Raw genomic sequence first — 14,084 nt, 5'->3', positions numbered from 1 at the left:
AACTGACATTCATGTCCTTGGAGTCCCAGAAGGAGAGAAAAGAGAGGTACTGAAAAGTATTCAAAAAACTAATGGCTGAAGTTTCCCCAACTTTGGCCAAAGACATAAGCCTACTGATTCAAAAAGCTGAGTGAACCCCACGGGATAAACCCAAAGAAATCCACAGCAAGATACATCACAGTCAAACTTCTGAAAACCAGAGACAAAGAAAAAAATCTTGAAAGTTGCAATAGATAAATGCCACCTTGTCTACAGGATGAAAACAATTCAAATGACATTGGATTTCTTATCAAAAACCATAGGAGCCAAGAGGACATGGCACAACATTTTTCAAGTGCTGAAGAAAAAAAGAACTGCCAACCCCAAATTCTAAATCAAGTGAAACTATCCTTTGGGAATGAAGGAGAAATAAAGACGTCTTCAGACAAAGGAAAACTAAGAGACTTTGTCCTCAGCAGATCTACCCTAAAAGAATGACTAAAGGAAGTTCTTGAAACAGAAAGGCTATGATAAAAAAAAGAATGAAAGAGAGAAATCTTGGCACATCAGCAAGGAAGAACAACGGAAAGAGCAAAGCTATGGGTAAATACAATACACTTTCCTTCTCCTCTGGAATTTTCTAAATTAAGTTTGGCAATTGAAGCAAAGAGTATAACATCATCTGATGTGGTTCTCAGTTATGTAAAGGAAATATTTAAGATAATTATATTATGAATGAGGGAAGGTAAAAGGATTTAAAGGAAGGTAAGCTTTCTAAAGTTCACTCAAACTGATAAAACGTCAACATCAGTAGACTGTGATAAGTTATGGATGCATCATGTAATTCCTAGAGTAACCACTAAAAATTTATACAAAGAGAGACACTCAAAAATACTACAGAAAGATCAAAATAGAATTATAAAAATTGTTCAAGTAACCCACAGGAAGGTAGGAAAAAGGAAACAGAGAAACAAAACAAAAAGGAAGGAACAGACAGAAAACAAAAATTTTAATGGCAGACTTCAGCTCTAACATATAAATAATTACATTAAATGTAAATGGCCTAAATACACCCATTAAAAGACCTGGTGAATAAAGGAAGATGACTCAACTATATGCAAGGGCATTATGTTGAGTGGGGGGGAGGCAATTTCAAAAGGTCACATACTTGATGTCTCCATTTATATAACTCTGTGAGTTTCCTAGGGCTGCTATAATAAATTACCACAAATTGGGTGACTTGGAACAACAGAAATTGATTGTCTCACGGTTCTGGAGGCTAGAAGTGTGAAATCAAGGTGTCAGCGGGGCCACGTTCCCTCTGCAGGTGCTAAGGAAGGGTCGTTCCTTGCCTCTTCCAGCTTCTGACAGCCCCATATATTCCCTGGCTTGGACAACATAACTTCGCTCCTCACATGGCATCCTCCCTACGTCTCTTCACATAGTCTTCCTTGTCTCTATGTCCAAATTTCTCTTTTTTATAAGGACACCAGTCATATTAGCTTGGGGCCCATCTCAATGACCTCCTATGAACTTGATCACCTCTTTAAAGACCCTATTTCCAAATAAGGGAACGTTCTGAGGTCCTGGAGATTAGAAGTTCAACATACCTTTTTGGGGAAACTGTACAATTCAACCCATAACAATAACATTCTCAAACTTACAAAATTATAAAGATGGAAAACAAATTAGTGATATGGGATGGTGGGAGGTAAGGAGGTGGTTGTGACTATAAAGGGGTAGCATGAGAGAAATCGTTGTGGTGATGAAATAGTTCTGTATCTTGAGTGCAATGACAGTTACATAAATCTATACATGTGATAAAATGACATAGAACCATACACACATGTCGGACCACTGTCAATATCCTGATTTTGAAGTTGTGCTATAGTTATATAAGATGTAATCACTGGGGAAAACTGAGTGAAGGGTATATGGGACCTCTCTGGACTATTTTTGCAACTTCAAGATCCTGTGAATCTCTATTTCAAAACAAAAGTATAAATACGTGTATGGATATGCCCAAACTAAGAAACATAATTAAGCAGTTTCAGAAGATAAAAGAGAAGTTTCCACAAGCTATGAGAGAAGTAAAAACACACACAAAGCACATACAAAGCTTCAACGTGGAACATCAAAAGATGATGGAATAATGCCTTCAAAACTCTGAAAGAAAATGATTTTTGATCTAAAATTTTATACCCAGCCAAATTATCAATCAAGTCTAAGGGTAGAATAAATATATTTTCAGACAGAGGCGATCTCAAAACAAATATCTCCCATTAACTTTTTTGCATGAAGCTACAGGAGGATGTGCTCCAGCAAAACCAGGGAGCAAACAAAGCAAAAGGAAGACATAGAATCCAGGAGATGGGACTCTCACTGGGAGAAGGGAAAGGGAATTCCCAGGATAAACAGCAGTGCTAACCCTGGTTGGTTCAAGATGAGTGAGCATCTCAGTGAGCACCACTGCTGGGACAGGAAGCCTAGGGCTCCTGCTGAAACGAGGATTGCTACCTCCATTTGAAGAACACCTGTGGTGTAGCGAGAGAACTCACACTTGGTAGCTCCTGTTCCCAGGAACCAAATCTCTTTCAAGTCTCACTGTGAGATCCTAAACGGTGTAACATGGATGATGACTATACTTCCCACAAAAGGCCATTGGGGGCATTAGGGATGACACGTAATGGGCAATTGGCTGGGAAAAGGAGGACTTCAATCAGTTCACCTGTCTCGTTCTTACCTCTAGTTCATGGATGGGCACAGGTTGTGATGGAAGGCAGGAGGCACACTTGATCGTTATGGTCAGAGGGTTCAAGTCCTGCTTTTGCTCCTCAGTCATGATAGGAACTTCTGTTTTTAAAGTCAAAAGACAATCTAAAATGTTGGCACACTTCCCACTGCCACGACTCACAACAGTTTGCTGTCCTGGGAGAAAATACACACAGCGTTAGATGTTTACTCGTGACAGCCCCGAGACAGGCACAGAGGGACCAGGCAACCTGAGAAGAACCAGTGATAAAATTACGCCTAAAAGAGGAAAACTGAAAAAAAAAAAGGAACTGGGAATTGCCTACAGGCAGAATGTTACACACCACTTTCTCAAACTGAGGTCCCATAGATTCTCTAAGAGAATTTAATTTTTATGATTTAATCTTGATGGTCATCTTATAACATAAGTATTTCCTGAGTCACCTACAGGATACAATAAGGAATACTCATGCTTGAATGCCACCCCCAAACAGTCTGATCTCCTCGGTCTGGGTACAGCCTCCACACTGGGCCTGTGAAAGCTCCCCCAGGTGATTCTAGAACCACCACCCTAGACTTGTGGCTAGGATGGCCAGGAGCTACTGGCCATATGTGGCTACTTAAATTTAAATTAATTAGAATTAAATAAAATTTAACAGGCAGTTCCTTCATCACGTTAGTCACATGTCAAATGCTCAGTAGCCATGTGTGACCACAAGCAGATATAGAATGTTTCCATCACTGCAGAAAGCTCTATTGGAGAATGCTGCTCCAGGCAATTATTTTAGAATAGAATGCATTCAAGAACAAATAATGCCAGTGTCTACGTTTGGTGCCCAGTGGTTCACTTTAACCGTTGTGGTCTAATGAGAAAAGCATAGATATTGATGTAGAACAAAACTGGAATTTTTTTTTTTTTTTTTGCAGGGAAAGATTGGCCCTGAGCTAACATCTGTTGTCAATCTTCCTCTCTTTTTTTTCCCTCCCCAAAGCTCCAGTGCATGATTGTACATCCTAGTTGTAAGTCCTTCTGGTTCTTCTCTGTGAGCCACCACCACAGCATGGCAGCTGACAGATGGGTGGTGTGGTTCTGAAACCGGGAAGTGAACCCAGGCCACCAAAGTGGAGTGCATTGGACTTAACCACTAGGCCTTCAGGGCTGCCTCACATAACTGGTACATTCGAGCCAAACCACACGTGGCACACCTCCTGCTATGGCAGTTTTGCAATAGTGCAACCAGAGAAGAGCGTAGGTGAACTGAGCCACTGCGCGGCACACACAGGTAGCTGTGAGAATACTTTTCTCATAAAAGGGGTCCATACATTTCACCAGGCGGAGACATGCTGGCGTAGAGAAAAAAAAAAAAAAAGCAAAGCTCCAGACTTGTCAGGAGAGACGCCTAGGTCCACACCCTAGACCTGACTCTTAGTAGTCATGTAACCTACAAGTGAGAGGCTCTTTGAGGCTCAGTTTCCTCATGTGCAAAATGGATTGAGAGGATCAAGAGGGATTCTGTCTGTGAAGGTGCCAAGAACACCGCCTGGCACACAGTGTGTGTTCAAAGAGATCATTCTATTCCTTTCCAAATGCCTGTAATTATATTTCTAGGGCACAAGAAGCCCACAGTAGAAAGAGCAGTCACTGCCAAAACAAGTCTCGGGCTGGCGTGTGCAGCTGTCTGCACGGCCGAGGACGTGGGGCCGCATGCTTCCCCTGGGGGCAGCCCGCACTGCTCCCACGTGATTCTTTCCTATAAAGCCATAACTAATTAGCATTTGTGTTCTAGAACTTTGTAAGCCTTTTCGTATAAAATTCGCCCAGTTTAGAAGAAATCTCCAGCGCAAACATACACTCAAATAATCATTCAGAAATTGATGGAAGTGTCAGCCACGATTCCACGGAAGGTTTCTCAACCTCAGCACTACTGACATTCGGGGACAGAGAATTCTTTGCTGTGGGGGCTGTTCGGTGCATTGTGGGACATTTAGCAGCATCCCACTAGGTGCCAACAGCACCCCACTCCCACTTGAGACAACTGAAAATGCCTCCACATTCTGCCAAATGTTCCCTGGGGGGCGCAAGTGCCCAAGTTGAGGACCAGTGTTCCAAAGTAAGGGAAAAGTTGTGGGGAACCAACATCACACCACGTGTGCGCCAACTGCCAGACCTGAATGTGCCTCAATGCCATTTAACCCTCAGAGCGACCCTGTGTGGTTGCTATCATCTCTGCTTTACAGATGGGAAACGGAGGCCCAGAGAAGTTAAGCAATCGTCCAAGGCCTCTTAGCTAATTAGTGGTGGAACCAGCGACCAAACCGGTCCTGCGTGGCTAAGTTTGGCCCCTCCACTATGCAAAAAACCTAAGAGTTCACTCCAAACAGAATCTTTCTAGAATCTTACTGGGTTACTAGCCAATGGATATTTACCACTAAGATATTCAAAGCCAATGGCCTAATTTGAAATTGAAGATGATTACTAAAAATAATCATGGTAGTTTTGGAATAGCTAATCTTATGCTATTATTTTATGGCAAAAACAAACATACAGTTGGCCTGCCGAGCCAAGACAATTCTCAGTTTATGACCGTAAACCATGACATCAGTGTAAGGGAGGAGGGTTGTCTTTCTGTTTTCTTTGCTGGAAGCCCAGTGCCCTGATGTCCTGACAGAAGCAGCTGCCACGTCCGCACCAGCAACATTTCTGAGTCCTGCCTTGTGCAAAGTTCCACGCGAAGCAGTTTACACACATTGTCTCACGTGATCCTTCCTACAGCCCTCTGGGTTGGGAATTATCACCCTCATTTACAAACGAGGAAACTGAGGCTCAGAGAAAGCAGACAACTTGCTGGTAAGAGGCTGAGCCAGGATTCAAAGTCTGTTAGTCCCGGAGCCCTTCCAATAACTGTCACATTACACGGCATGACAGCCCAGGTGAAAGAGAGGGAGGCGCAGACACCTCCCGACTCGGCCTTGCTGGAAGCAGTCATGCCAGGCAGGCCAAGACTATTTGAGCTTCTCCTGCCACTCACAGCAAAATTAAGGAGCCAAGTCCAGCAGGTCACCCGAGCTCACCGCCTACAGGAGCACCGGTTCCTCTCGGGACCAGGGCCAGGAAGCATTTACCTGAGAGGGTGCTCCTGGCAGGGACACGTGACTGCTGCGCGAGAGGCCCGACCCCCCAGGAGCACAGCCAGAGAGTGGGTAAGAGTGTCTGAAATTCACTTCTCCAGAAAAGATTCCAGGGCCATGGGAAAGCTAAGGCAGTCTGAAAGGTCCAACTTTAGGCGAAAGCAGACTTTCAAAAATCCATTTAAAAGTGTAAACTGAAAGGTAATATATCAACATCAACCAAAGAGCTTTCGAGTATTACGATTTTCCTGGCACTCGTGGAACTGGACGCCGACTTTCCGGGGTTTTACCCTGTGCATCTGCAAAAGTCAGTGCCATCTCGGCAAAGCCCCATGTCTAAACTTTACAGATTGGCCAATAGAGGGCGCGCCTTCCCCCTGATGGCCAAAAACTCAACGAAATAGGTTTGAAATTTTCCCTAAAAAGAAAAGGAAGAGGGTTCCTCCCCGATATTACCCTTTTTAAAGCAAAGTCACAAAATTTTACCCAAAACATATTCTGAGCTTTCCATCATCAAAACATGGATATAATAAGTACCTATTTACTATTTATTAAACCGTAGAAAACCTAGTTTATAAATTGTGATGGATCTTATGAAGCAAAAGGATCAAACCCCTGTTCTGCCACCGAGCTATGACACCTCAAGTAAGTTACTTGATTTCTCTAAGTTTGTATCCCTCACTGAAGAAAACAGTGACAATGATAACCACCCCGCCACCACCATCACAAGTTCATCGGGAGGATCAGAGTTTGTCATGAGAAGTAAACAACTGGACATAAATACTGGCTCCCTTTGCTCATTTCCTTTACTAGATGTTTCTGTAAAAACCTGTAGCAACATGTTTATAAAAAGACAGAGTCTTATTTAGAAAACAAAATTGCGACATTTATTATTCTCACAGGTTTCCTTGGACTTTGGAGTCTGATCCGGGTTCCAATCCTGGCTTCACACTTACTCACTGTGTGATCTCAGACAATGCACTTCACCTCTCTGTGCCTCTGACTCCTCCTCTGTATAATGGAGACACTTACTCCCACTTTGCTGAGGTGGCTGTGAGCATGAAATGAGGTGGCGTACAGCAGGGGCTCAGTCACTGTGAGCATCCTGTTTATGGACATTCTAGCCACATGTGACGAGACAACCAGAAACTGCTGGAACAGGTGTAGCTACCTGCGAGGAGCGGCATGAGTGCCAGCTGGATGGAGAAGGCATCTTGCTTCCAGTGGCCTGCCTGCGTGGGCTCAGTTTCGTCTTCTGCTTGAGATTTCTTCCCTCCCTTGTGGCCTTTTTTTCTCCCCTCCGGTTCTTTCTGTTTAACTGTGAAATCAAAGGAGGAGATAAGCATGAAGAGGAGCTCAGATCCAAGCTGCCATATGTGAGGGCAGACGTGCTGTAGAGATTTGGGACGGCTCTGGAAGCTCCTTGAAGGCAGAGGCTGTTCTTTACGCTGCTGCCCCTTCCCAGCAACCAGAAGAGGCGTCTAAACGTGGACAGCAGACGAGTTGTCGGTTATCTGCAGGGAGAGGGTGAGGGGCGTCCTGATCTCTCAGCCGCCACTACCCGAGAAAGCAGGCAAAGGGGGTGACGGTGGCCCTGATGGCAACAGCACTACAACCACAGGTCTCCTCTGACCACAGGGGAGGGTTGAGGTTTGGGCTTTGGAGTTGGAGCACCAAAGTTCCAGAACCAGCTCTGCCCCTTCCCTAAAGTGTCACCCCGGGAAAGCCCCCTAACCATTCTGAGCCTCAATTACCCCATCCTTGGAATGGGGGCAACGGCATCTGCCTTCCAGGGTGCTGAGAAGAGTAAATGAGCAAAGGAACATAAAATCCTCAGCTCAGTGCCAAGCTCAGATCAGGAAGAAAAAGGAGATAACAAGACATATAAATCTATGGTCATTAAAACCATGAGCTGTTGGTTCCGTGATACAAAGACCAATGGAACAGACTAGAAAGCCCAGAAGTCGATCCACACACATAAGGAGACTTAGTAGATGCTGAAGTGGCATTTCAAATGAGCGGGGAAAATGGACTAGTCAGGTAATTATACTCACAATCCATGTGGAGGCAAATGAAATTACTGGGCACGTCATGCCATGTGCAAAATGAACTGCAGACTAAAGGAAGGAAACAAACACTTGAAAACCACAAGAATACACAGGAGACTAGACTGCCATCTGGGCAAGGGAGGGTTTCTTGAGCATTACCAAAAGTACAAACTAGAAAGGAACAGTCAATCAACTGGTGTACAAAACCAGCCACCATGCCTAAAGTACAGGGACAAGTTACAGATCACAATTTGTGATGTTTACAATGTGTGTAACTGGCAATGCATAATTATCTAGAAGATGTAAAAAATAAAGTTTACGGATCAGTAAGAGAAAATTTAAAACCCAACAGAAAAATAAGCAAAGAAATAGAAATAGGCAAAGCACATAGTGTCATCAAATAAGCGTATGAGATGCTCTCAACCCCACTAGGAATCAGGAAGTTAGCCCCTCACTGCACCAAGCATGGGTGATGACGTGGAGAAATTGGAGTTCTCGGGACTGCTGTTGCGAGAGCAAATAGGTAGCACCGGCAGCACCTTCTGAGGGGCGAAGGCGCGTCTCCCACGCACAGTAATTCCGCCGGGCAAACGCCCTGGACTCTCCCGCACATGCGCATGGAGACCTGTACAAGGATGCCCGCTATCGCAGTGCTGGTGGCAGCGGGAAACTAGAGGTGATAAAAGTGTCCCTCAGTGGGGGACTGCACAGATGAAGGATGGTCCATCCATCTGATGGGGTACTCCACAGAGGTAGAATGAAGGAGCTGGCTTACATATACTGACCTGAACAAATCTCAGAAACAAAGTTGAGTGCAAAGAGCAACTCCAGGAAGATATTCAGAGTACGAAATCATTCCTCTAACAGATAAAAACAAAAATCAACACAATGTTGAATGAATGTGTGAGAAAGAATGGGCAGCAGGAAAGGATCACACCAATTTCTGTGTCAGGATAGGGTATGCTTTTTTTTTTTTTTTTTTTTTTTGAGTAAGATTAGCCCTGAGCTAACTACTGCCAATACTCCTCTTTTTGCTGAGGAAGAGTGGCCCTGAGCTAACATCCGTGCCCATCTTCCTCTACTTTATACGTGGGACGCCTGCCACAGCATGGCTTTTGCCAAGCGGTGCCATGTCCCCGCCGGGGATCCCGACAGCGAACCCTGGGCCGCCGAGAAGCAAAGCGTGCACACTTAACCGCTGTGCCACTAGGCCAGCCCCTAGGGTATGCTTCTTAAAAGCAGGGGATCCAAAAGGGACCTAACCTGTATCTGTAACATTTTCTTTCTTAAAGAAAAAAGCAACAAGTGAGAAATGGAGAAAATATGGTAAAAATATTAATACCTAAATTGTGGGTACATTGTTATTTTTCTGTGTACTTTTCTATCTTTATTTCCAAATAAAAAGAATGGCTTGAAAACCTCATTAAAATGCTTAAAGAACATAAAAAAGGAATGAGGCTGTTTAATCAGGACAAGAGACAGCTCAGAAGGAGCTGAGAGGTGTTCAGATGTGAAAGTGTGAACCGGTCTTTTAGGGCCTTGAAAATAGGAAGGAATTTTGTTCAGCTGTGTCTCTCACAGCCGCAGAGAGCCTGACTGGAGCAGTCACTTCTCTCTGCAGCTTCAGAGTGTGACCTAGAACCAGGAAAAGCAGATTAATTGAAAGTTAAGGAAAGGATCTGTAGCAGTTGCAGCTGAACAAACAGGAAATGGGCCATCCCAGGAGGCAGCAAGTGGACCGGCTCTAGAATTTTTGACCTCATACTTGGAACCCAAGTGCTTGCTGAGAAACTGGTGAGGCGATCCAGGCCAAGAATGAGGACGTGATTTAGTGGCTTCTGAGGATCCTTGGCTCTCAGCAGTCTGCCACTAAGGTTACGTGCTTCTGCAGGAGTGGTTCCCACAACCTGAGATGCTGTTTCCCTCATTCCACTATAAGAAGCAAACAGCTCACCTTCCAAGGAGAGTCTTTGCAGACCCCCACTCTTCTGTGCTTCCCCCAGATACCATGCACCCACCTCTACCATAGCCTCTATCACATAGAATTGTAATTATTTATTTGAAAGTCTCCAGTCAACATTAAAGATGTTTATGTTCCTTATATCCACAACACTGTGGATTAGGAGCACAAAAATGCCATGGAATCGGAAGGGATGCGATAGAGAGGCTGGGTGGATGGGAGGACACCGGTAAGCGGATGGGATGGGATGGGGTGGGGCGGCTGGATGGATGGTGGGGATGGAATGGATAAGGGGAAAGTATACACGGTGTTCTTTTACTTTTGAGTAACATTTGGTCAGACATCAGTTATGGAATTGGTCAGAATCTTATTGAAATATTCAGAATTTGAAATATTTCATAATTCTTCCAAGTCTAGTTATATTATAAAATTCCAAAATCTCATCCTCACTTTGAACTTTTTGCTTTTCTAATATGTTTGGTAAGCTGCTAAATGATGATCTCTCAATTAATTCCTTCATCTCCATCAGAGTTGCCACTCCCAAAGGAAGAGTCGGTCCTCTTGAAGTACTCCATCTGGAAAATTCACAAAGAGAAAAATAAATGAAGGTTAAAAAAATCAGGACCAGATCTAAGAACCTCTTTACTGGCCTAAATGTGAGCGGATTAAAAAAAGAAATGATATTGCATTCTCTAACCCAATGCTTCTCAAATTTCAATGTGCATGTGAATTGCCGGGTAATGCTGTTACATAAAATGCAGATTATGGCTCAGTAACCCTGTGGTGGGCCTGAGACTCTGCATTTCTAACTAGCTCCTAGTAATGTTGATGCCGTTGGTCTGCAGACCACGCTTGTAATATCAATTTCTAACCAAGTAGAAAATATGATGGAAACTAATTTTTTTTTAATAAAAGCAACCAAAACTCTAAAACATCCAGGAATTCATTTACAGGAATTATCCACGACACCAACAGGAAGAAAAAAATTAACTCTATTAAAAGGCATAAAGGGGGAGCTGAATTAGGTGAAAAGATATACCATGATCATGGATGGGAGAACTTCACATTGTAAAAATGTCAACTCTTCCCAAATTAATCTACAAATTCAATGCAAAAACAATTTTTTAAAAATCACGATTTTTCAATGACATGTTCCCTTGTTTTTCCTATCCCATTCCCAGAGCCACCAGCTAGGCCTCCGTTCTACCCCTAGTCTCCACAACATCAAAGGAATCTCCTTCTCCAATCCCTTCTTAGGCTACAAGAGGCCCCAAGGGCAACTACACTCACAGCAGGAAAGGCTGTGGACTCAGTAATCTGAAGATGTGCGTTGGGATCCTAGCTTTACCAACACTTCTAAGAGTCCCAAGAATAACAGTTTTATAATTTTGTGCAAATTGCTTAACCACTCAGTTACCTTGTGTAGAAAATGGAGATAGTAATACCACCTCACAGAGTGATCATTATGAGGGTTAAGTGAGAGAAACTAATGCATAGAAAAGTATAATGCCTGATGGATAAATGTGCTCATGAACACAAGTATTCCTTTCTCTGTTCCTTTAATTTCATCCAGATCGCATCAACTCCAACTTAACTGAAGTTACAAAAATCTACATGACACTCGGTGGGCATCTGTAGGGCTGTTACACAAGGGGCTCTGCTCCCAATCCCCAAGATAACATGAGTCCATCCTTACTGAACTGTGGCCAGATCTTCTGTTTTGAGCAGCTTTTCACATCCCTCGGCGTTCTTGGGAAAACTTTCAGGCCCTCCTGGGTGAAAACCTGATAATATTTATTAGCAAGCATCTCCAAACTTGTTCCATGCTAGTCCACTAAGAAATGAGGACCCTTTACACATTTTATAATACCAGCCCCAAGCATTCAGTAAAAAGGTTTGCTAACAATAAATAAGAAAATGAATGAATATACAGACTAATTAGGATTATTTGGACAAATGGAGGCAAGAGGAGGCCTCCAGCTCCTTATAGAGAAAAAAGAATAAGAGAAGTCTATTTATCTATCCAATTGTCCACTTCAACACTGCTTACATTAGAGATTACTGAAAACACTCCCAAAATTCCTAAGTTCACACCTATAGGGGATGGTTAAGCAAATTACAGTACTACTAGCAGATAAAATATTATGTAGTCACCACAAAAGAAGTTTATGGAAAGTTTTTAGGGAAACAAAAAAGTGCATGTGATGACATATTAATCTCAGAATACAAAATCATGTATCCAAGATAACATCATCTATTCTAAAAACAAAAAGTCTTGGAACAAAAAAAAGGAATTTGCTATAATATGATAACCAAAATATTACAATTTTTGTTCCTGGTGATGGAATTATACATTACTATTCCTTGTTTGTTTTATCTTTTTCTATATTCACTGAATTTTCTTAAAAAGCACGTACGCAACTTCTACAGTTAGAAAAGTTTTTTTGTAAGTCACAAAATAAACAAAACTTACACAAAGAAAAAGAATCAACAACAAAAGGTGAGTGAGAGCAGTGCTGGCAGGGTGACCCAGCCCGAGCAGAAGTTGCTTACACACGTGAAGGACACCAGTGCACACGCACCGCCCCGGCAACATCATTGACCACTGCTTTGGACACAGTCTTGCATTCAGCTTGTCCTCAAAGGTCGTCTCCACTCACCATGCAGAGACTTTAAGCATTTTCCTGCTTTTTCTAGTTTTCCTGGTGCAAACTCCTGGCTCCACGTCTCTTCGATGTGAACGCCCTGTTCAGACAAGCTTCTTTGATTTAAAACCAAATGTCTCACTTCCTCTAGAATGCAGGAGAAGAAAGACTCAGTAACTCAATCAAAAATACATCCTTACTGAGTACCTACTATGCAACAACCACTCCCCTGGCGCTGGAGATGGATTAGATGGGCAAGGTCCTGACCTCCGGGAGCTGTTGCCCAGGGGGCTGCTTCAAAGTTTCCAACATCAGGAAACTCAAACCTCAACTGGCAATGGCTCTTCCAAACAAGACCATTAAGTACTTGACAGATGTTGGTCCGTTTACTCATCACGCTCCACTTTAAGGAAGGCATTGAATCTGACACTTTAACTTTCCTGCCGTCAGAGAGCTGGTCCTTATTAAGCCGGGACTACACCCAGAGCTCCTTGTCCCCAGCTAGGGCGATGACCCCTCCATGTCTTTCACTTCTATCTATATGGGGCTTTGCATGCACATGGCAGCGACCAATATATAAAAATACGTTGAATGAGCAGAGGTAGTGAGTGAACAAGTGGAGATAATGGAAGTTACAAGAAAGACGTGGGGGAAAAAAGGTGGAATTGGATTCAGTGTCGAAGGATAGATAAATTTTGGAGAAAGAGATGAAGCTAAGAACCTCCTAGGTACGGCCAAATGCCTGAAGGCAGGCCCTACAATGAGGAAAATCCTAGTGTCTTTGAGGACCAAGGGGTAGACCAGGTGTGAAGGTGGGAGTGGCCATGAGAAAGGAGCCTTGGGGAACAAATTATAAGATGCCTTCAAGGCAAGACTCAGAAATCAGACTCGGTTCCCTAAGACACTGGGCAGCCATGAAAAGTTGCACAGCAATGAAGTGCTAAGGTGAAAGGGGTGATATGGAAAGGTCAAGGAACAATGGGAGGAGAGAAGACACAGGAAAAAAATCTGGGTGCAGAGCGAAGAGCCAGCTGAGTGACAGAGAGATCCAGAGAGTGACACACAGGCAGAGGCACCAACTAGGTGGTGGGTGAGGGGATGGCCAAGAGTTGAGGGCACAGTAGGTGTCAGCTACAACTTGGGAGCCTTCAAAATGATGTAGTGTTTGTCCAATACTGAGAAGCCAAGCAGTTTCTTTTTCTTTTTGTGAGAAAGACTGGCCCGGAGCTAACAGGTGTTGCCAATCTTTCCTCTTTTTGCTTGAGGAAGATTGTCGCTGAGCTAACATCTGTGCCAATTTTCCTCTATTTTATGTGGGATGCCGCCACAGTGTGGCTTGATGAGCAGTGCTAGGCCCATGCCCGGGATCCAGACCTGCGAACCCCGGGCCACCAAAGCTGAGCGCGTGAACTTCACCACCTACTACCGGGCAGGCCCTGAGCAGTATCAATAGGAGAGAAATGCTAACTCTTGATTGGGATGTTCCATTAAGACCAGCAGGCTGAAAGCTAACAAGTTCTGGCACACAACCCACAGGGCATCCATGTAAATCTCCCAGCCCCTTTGTGATGT

The 14,084-nt window shown here is 43.7% G+C and overlaps 1 protein-coding gene across 5 annotated transcripts in view; it reads right to left on the bottom strand.

The window, feature by feature from the left end:
* The window catches only part of CFAP92 (cilia and flagella associated protein 92 (putative)), a 121,453-nt gene that overhangs the window by 90,838 nt on the left and 16,531 nt on the right, over nucleotides 1–14,084 (bottom strand). For all 5 annotated transcript variants that reach the window (XM_070493088.1, XM_014829735.3, XM_014829734.3 and 2 more), the window contains 5 exons: nucleotides 12,528–12,659; nucleotides 11,564–11,651; nucleotides 10,318–10,442; nucleotides 7,031–7,177; nucleotides 2,723–2,907 (listed from right to left, as the gene is read on the bottom strand). In XM_070493088.1, coding sequence (XP_070349189.1) covers nucleotides 2,723–2,907; nucleotides 7,031–7,177; nucleotides 10,318–10,442; nucleotides 11,564–11,651; nucleotides 12,528–12,659 — 677 coding nt within the window. The remainder of the gene's footprint in view (nucleotides 1–2,722; nucleotides 2,908–7,030; nucleotides 7,178–10,317; nucleotides 10,443–11,563; nucleotides 11,652–12,527; nucleotides 12,660–14,084) is intronic.

Source organism: Equus asinus, chromosome 21 (assembly GCF_041296235.1).
Source record: "Equus asinus isolate D_3611 breed Donkey chromosome 21, EquAss-T2T_v2, whole genome shotgun sequence".
Classification (NCBI taxonomy): domain Eukaryota; kingdom Metazoa; phylum Chordata; class Mammalia; order Perissodactyla; family Equidae; genus Equus; species Equus asinus.
Note: the sequence above shows the minus strand (reverse complement) of the source record. Positions and strands in the feature narration are given on the sequence as shown.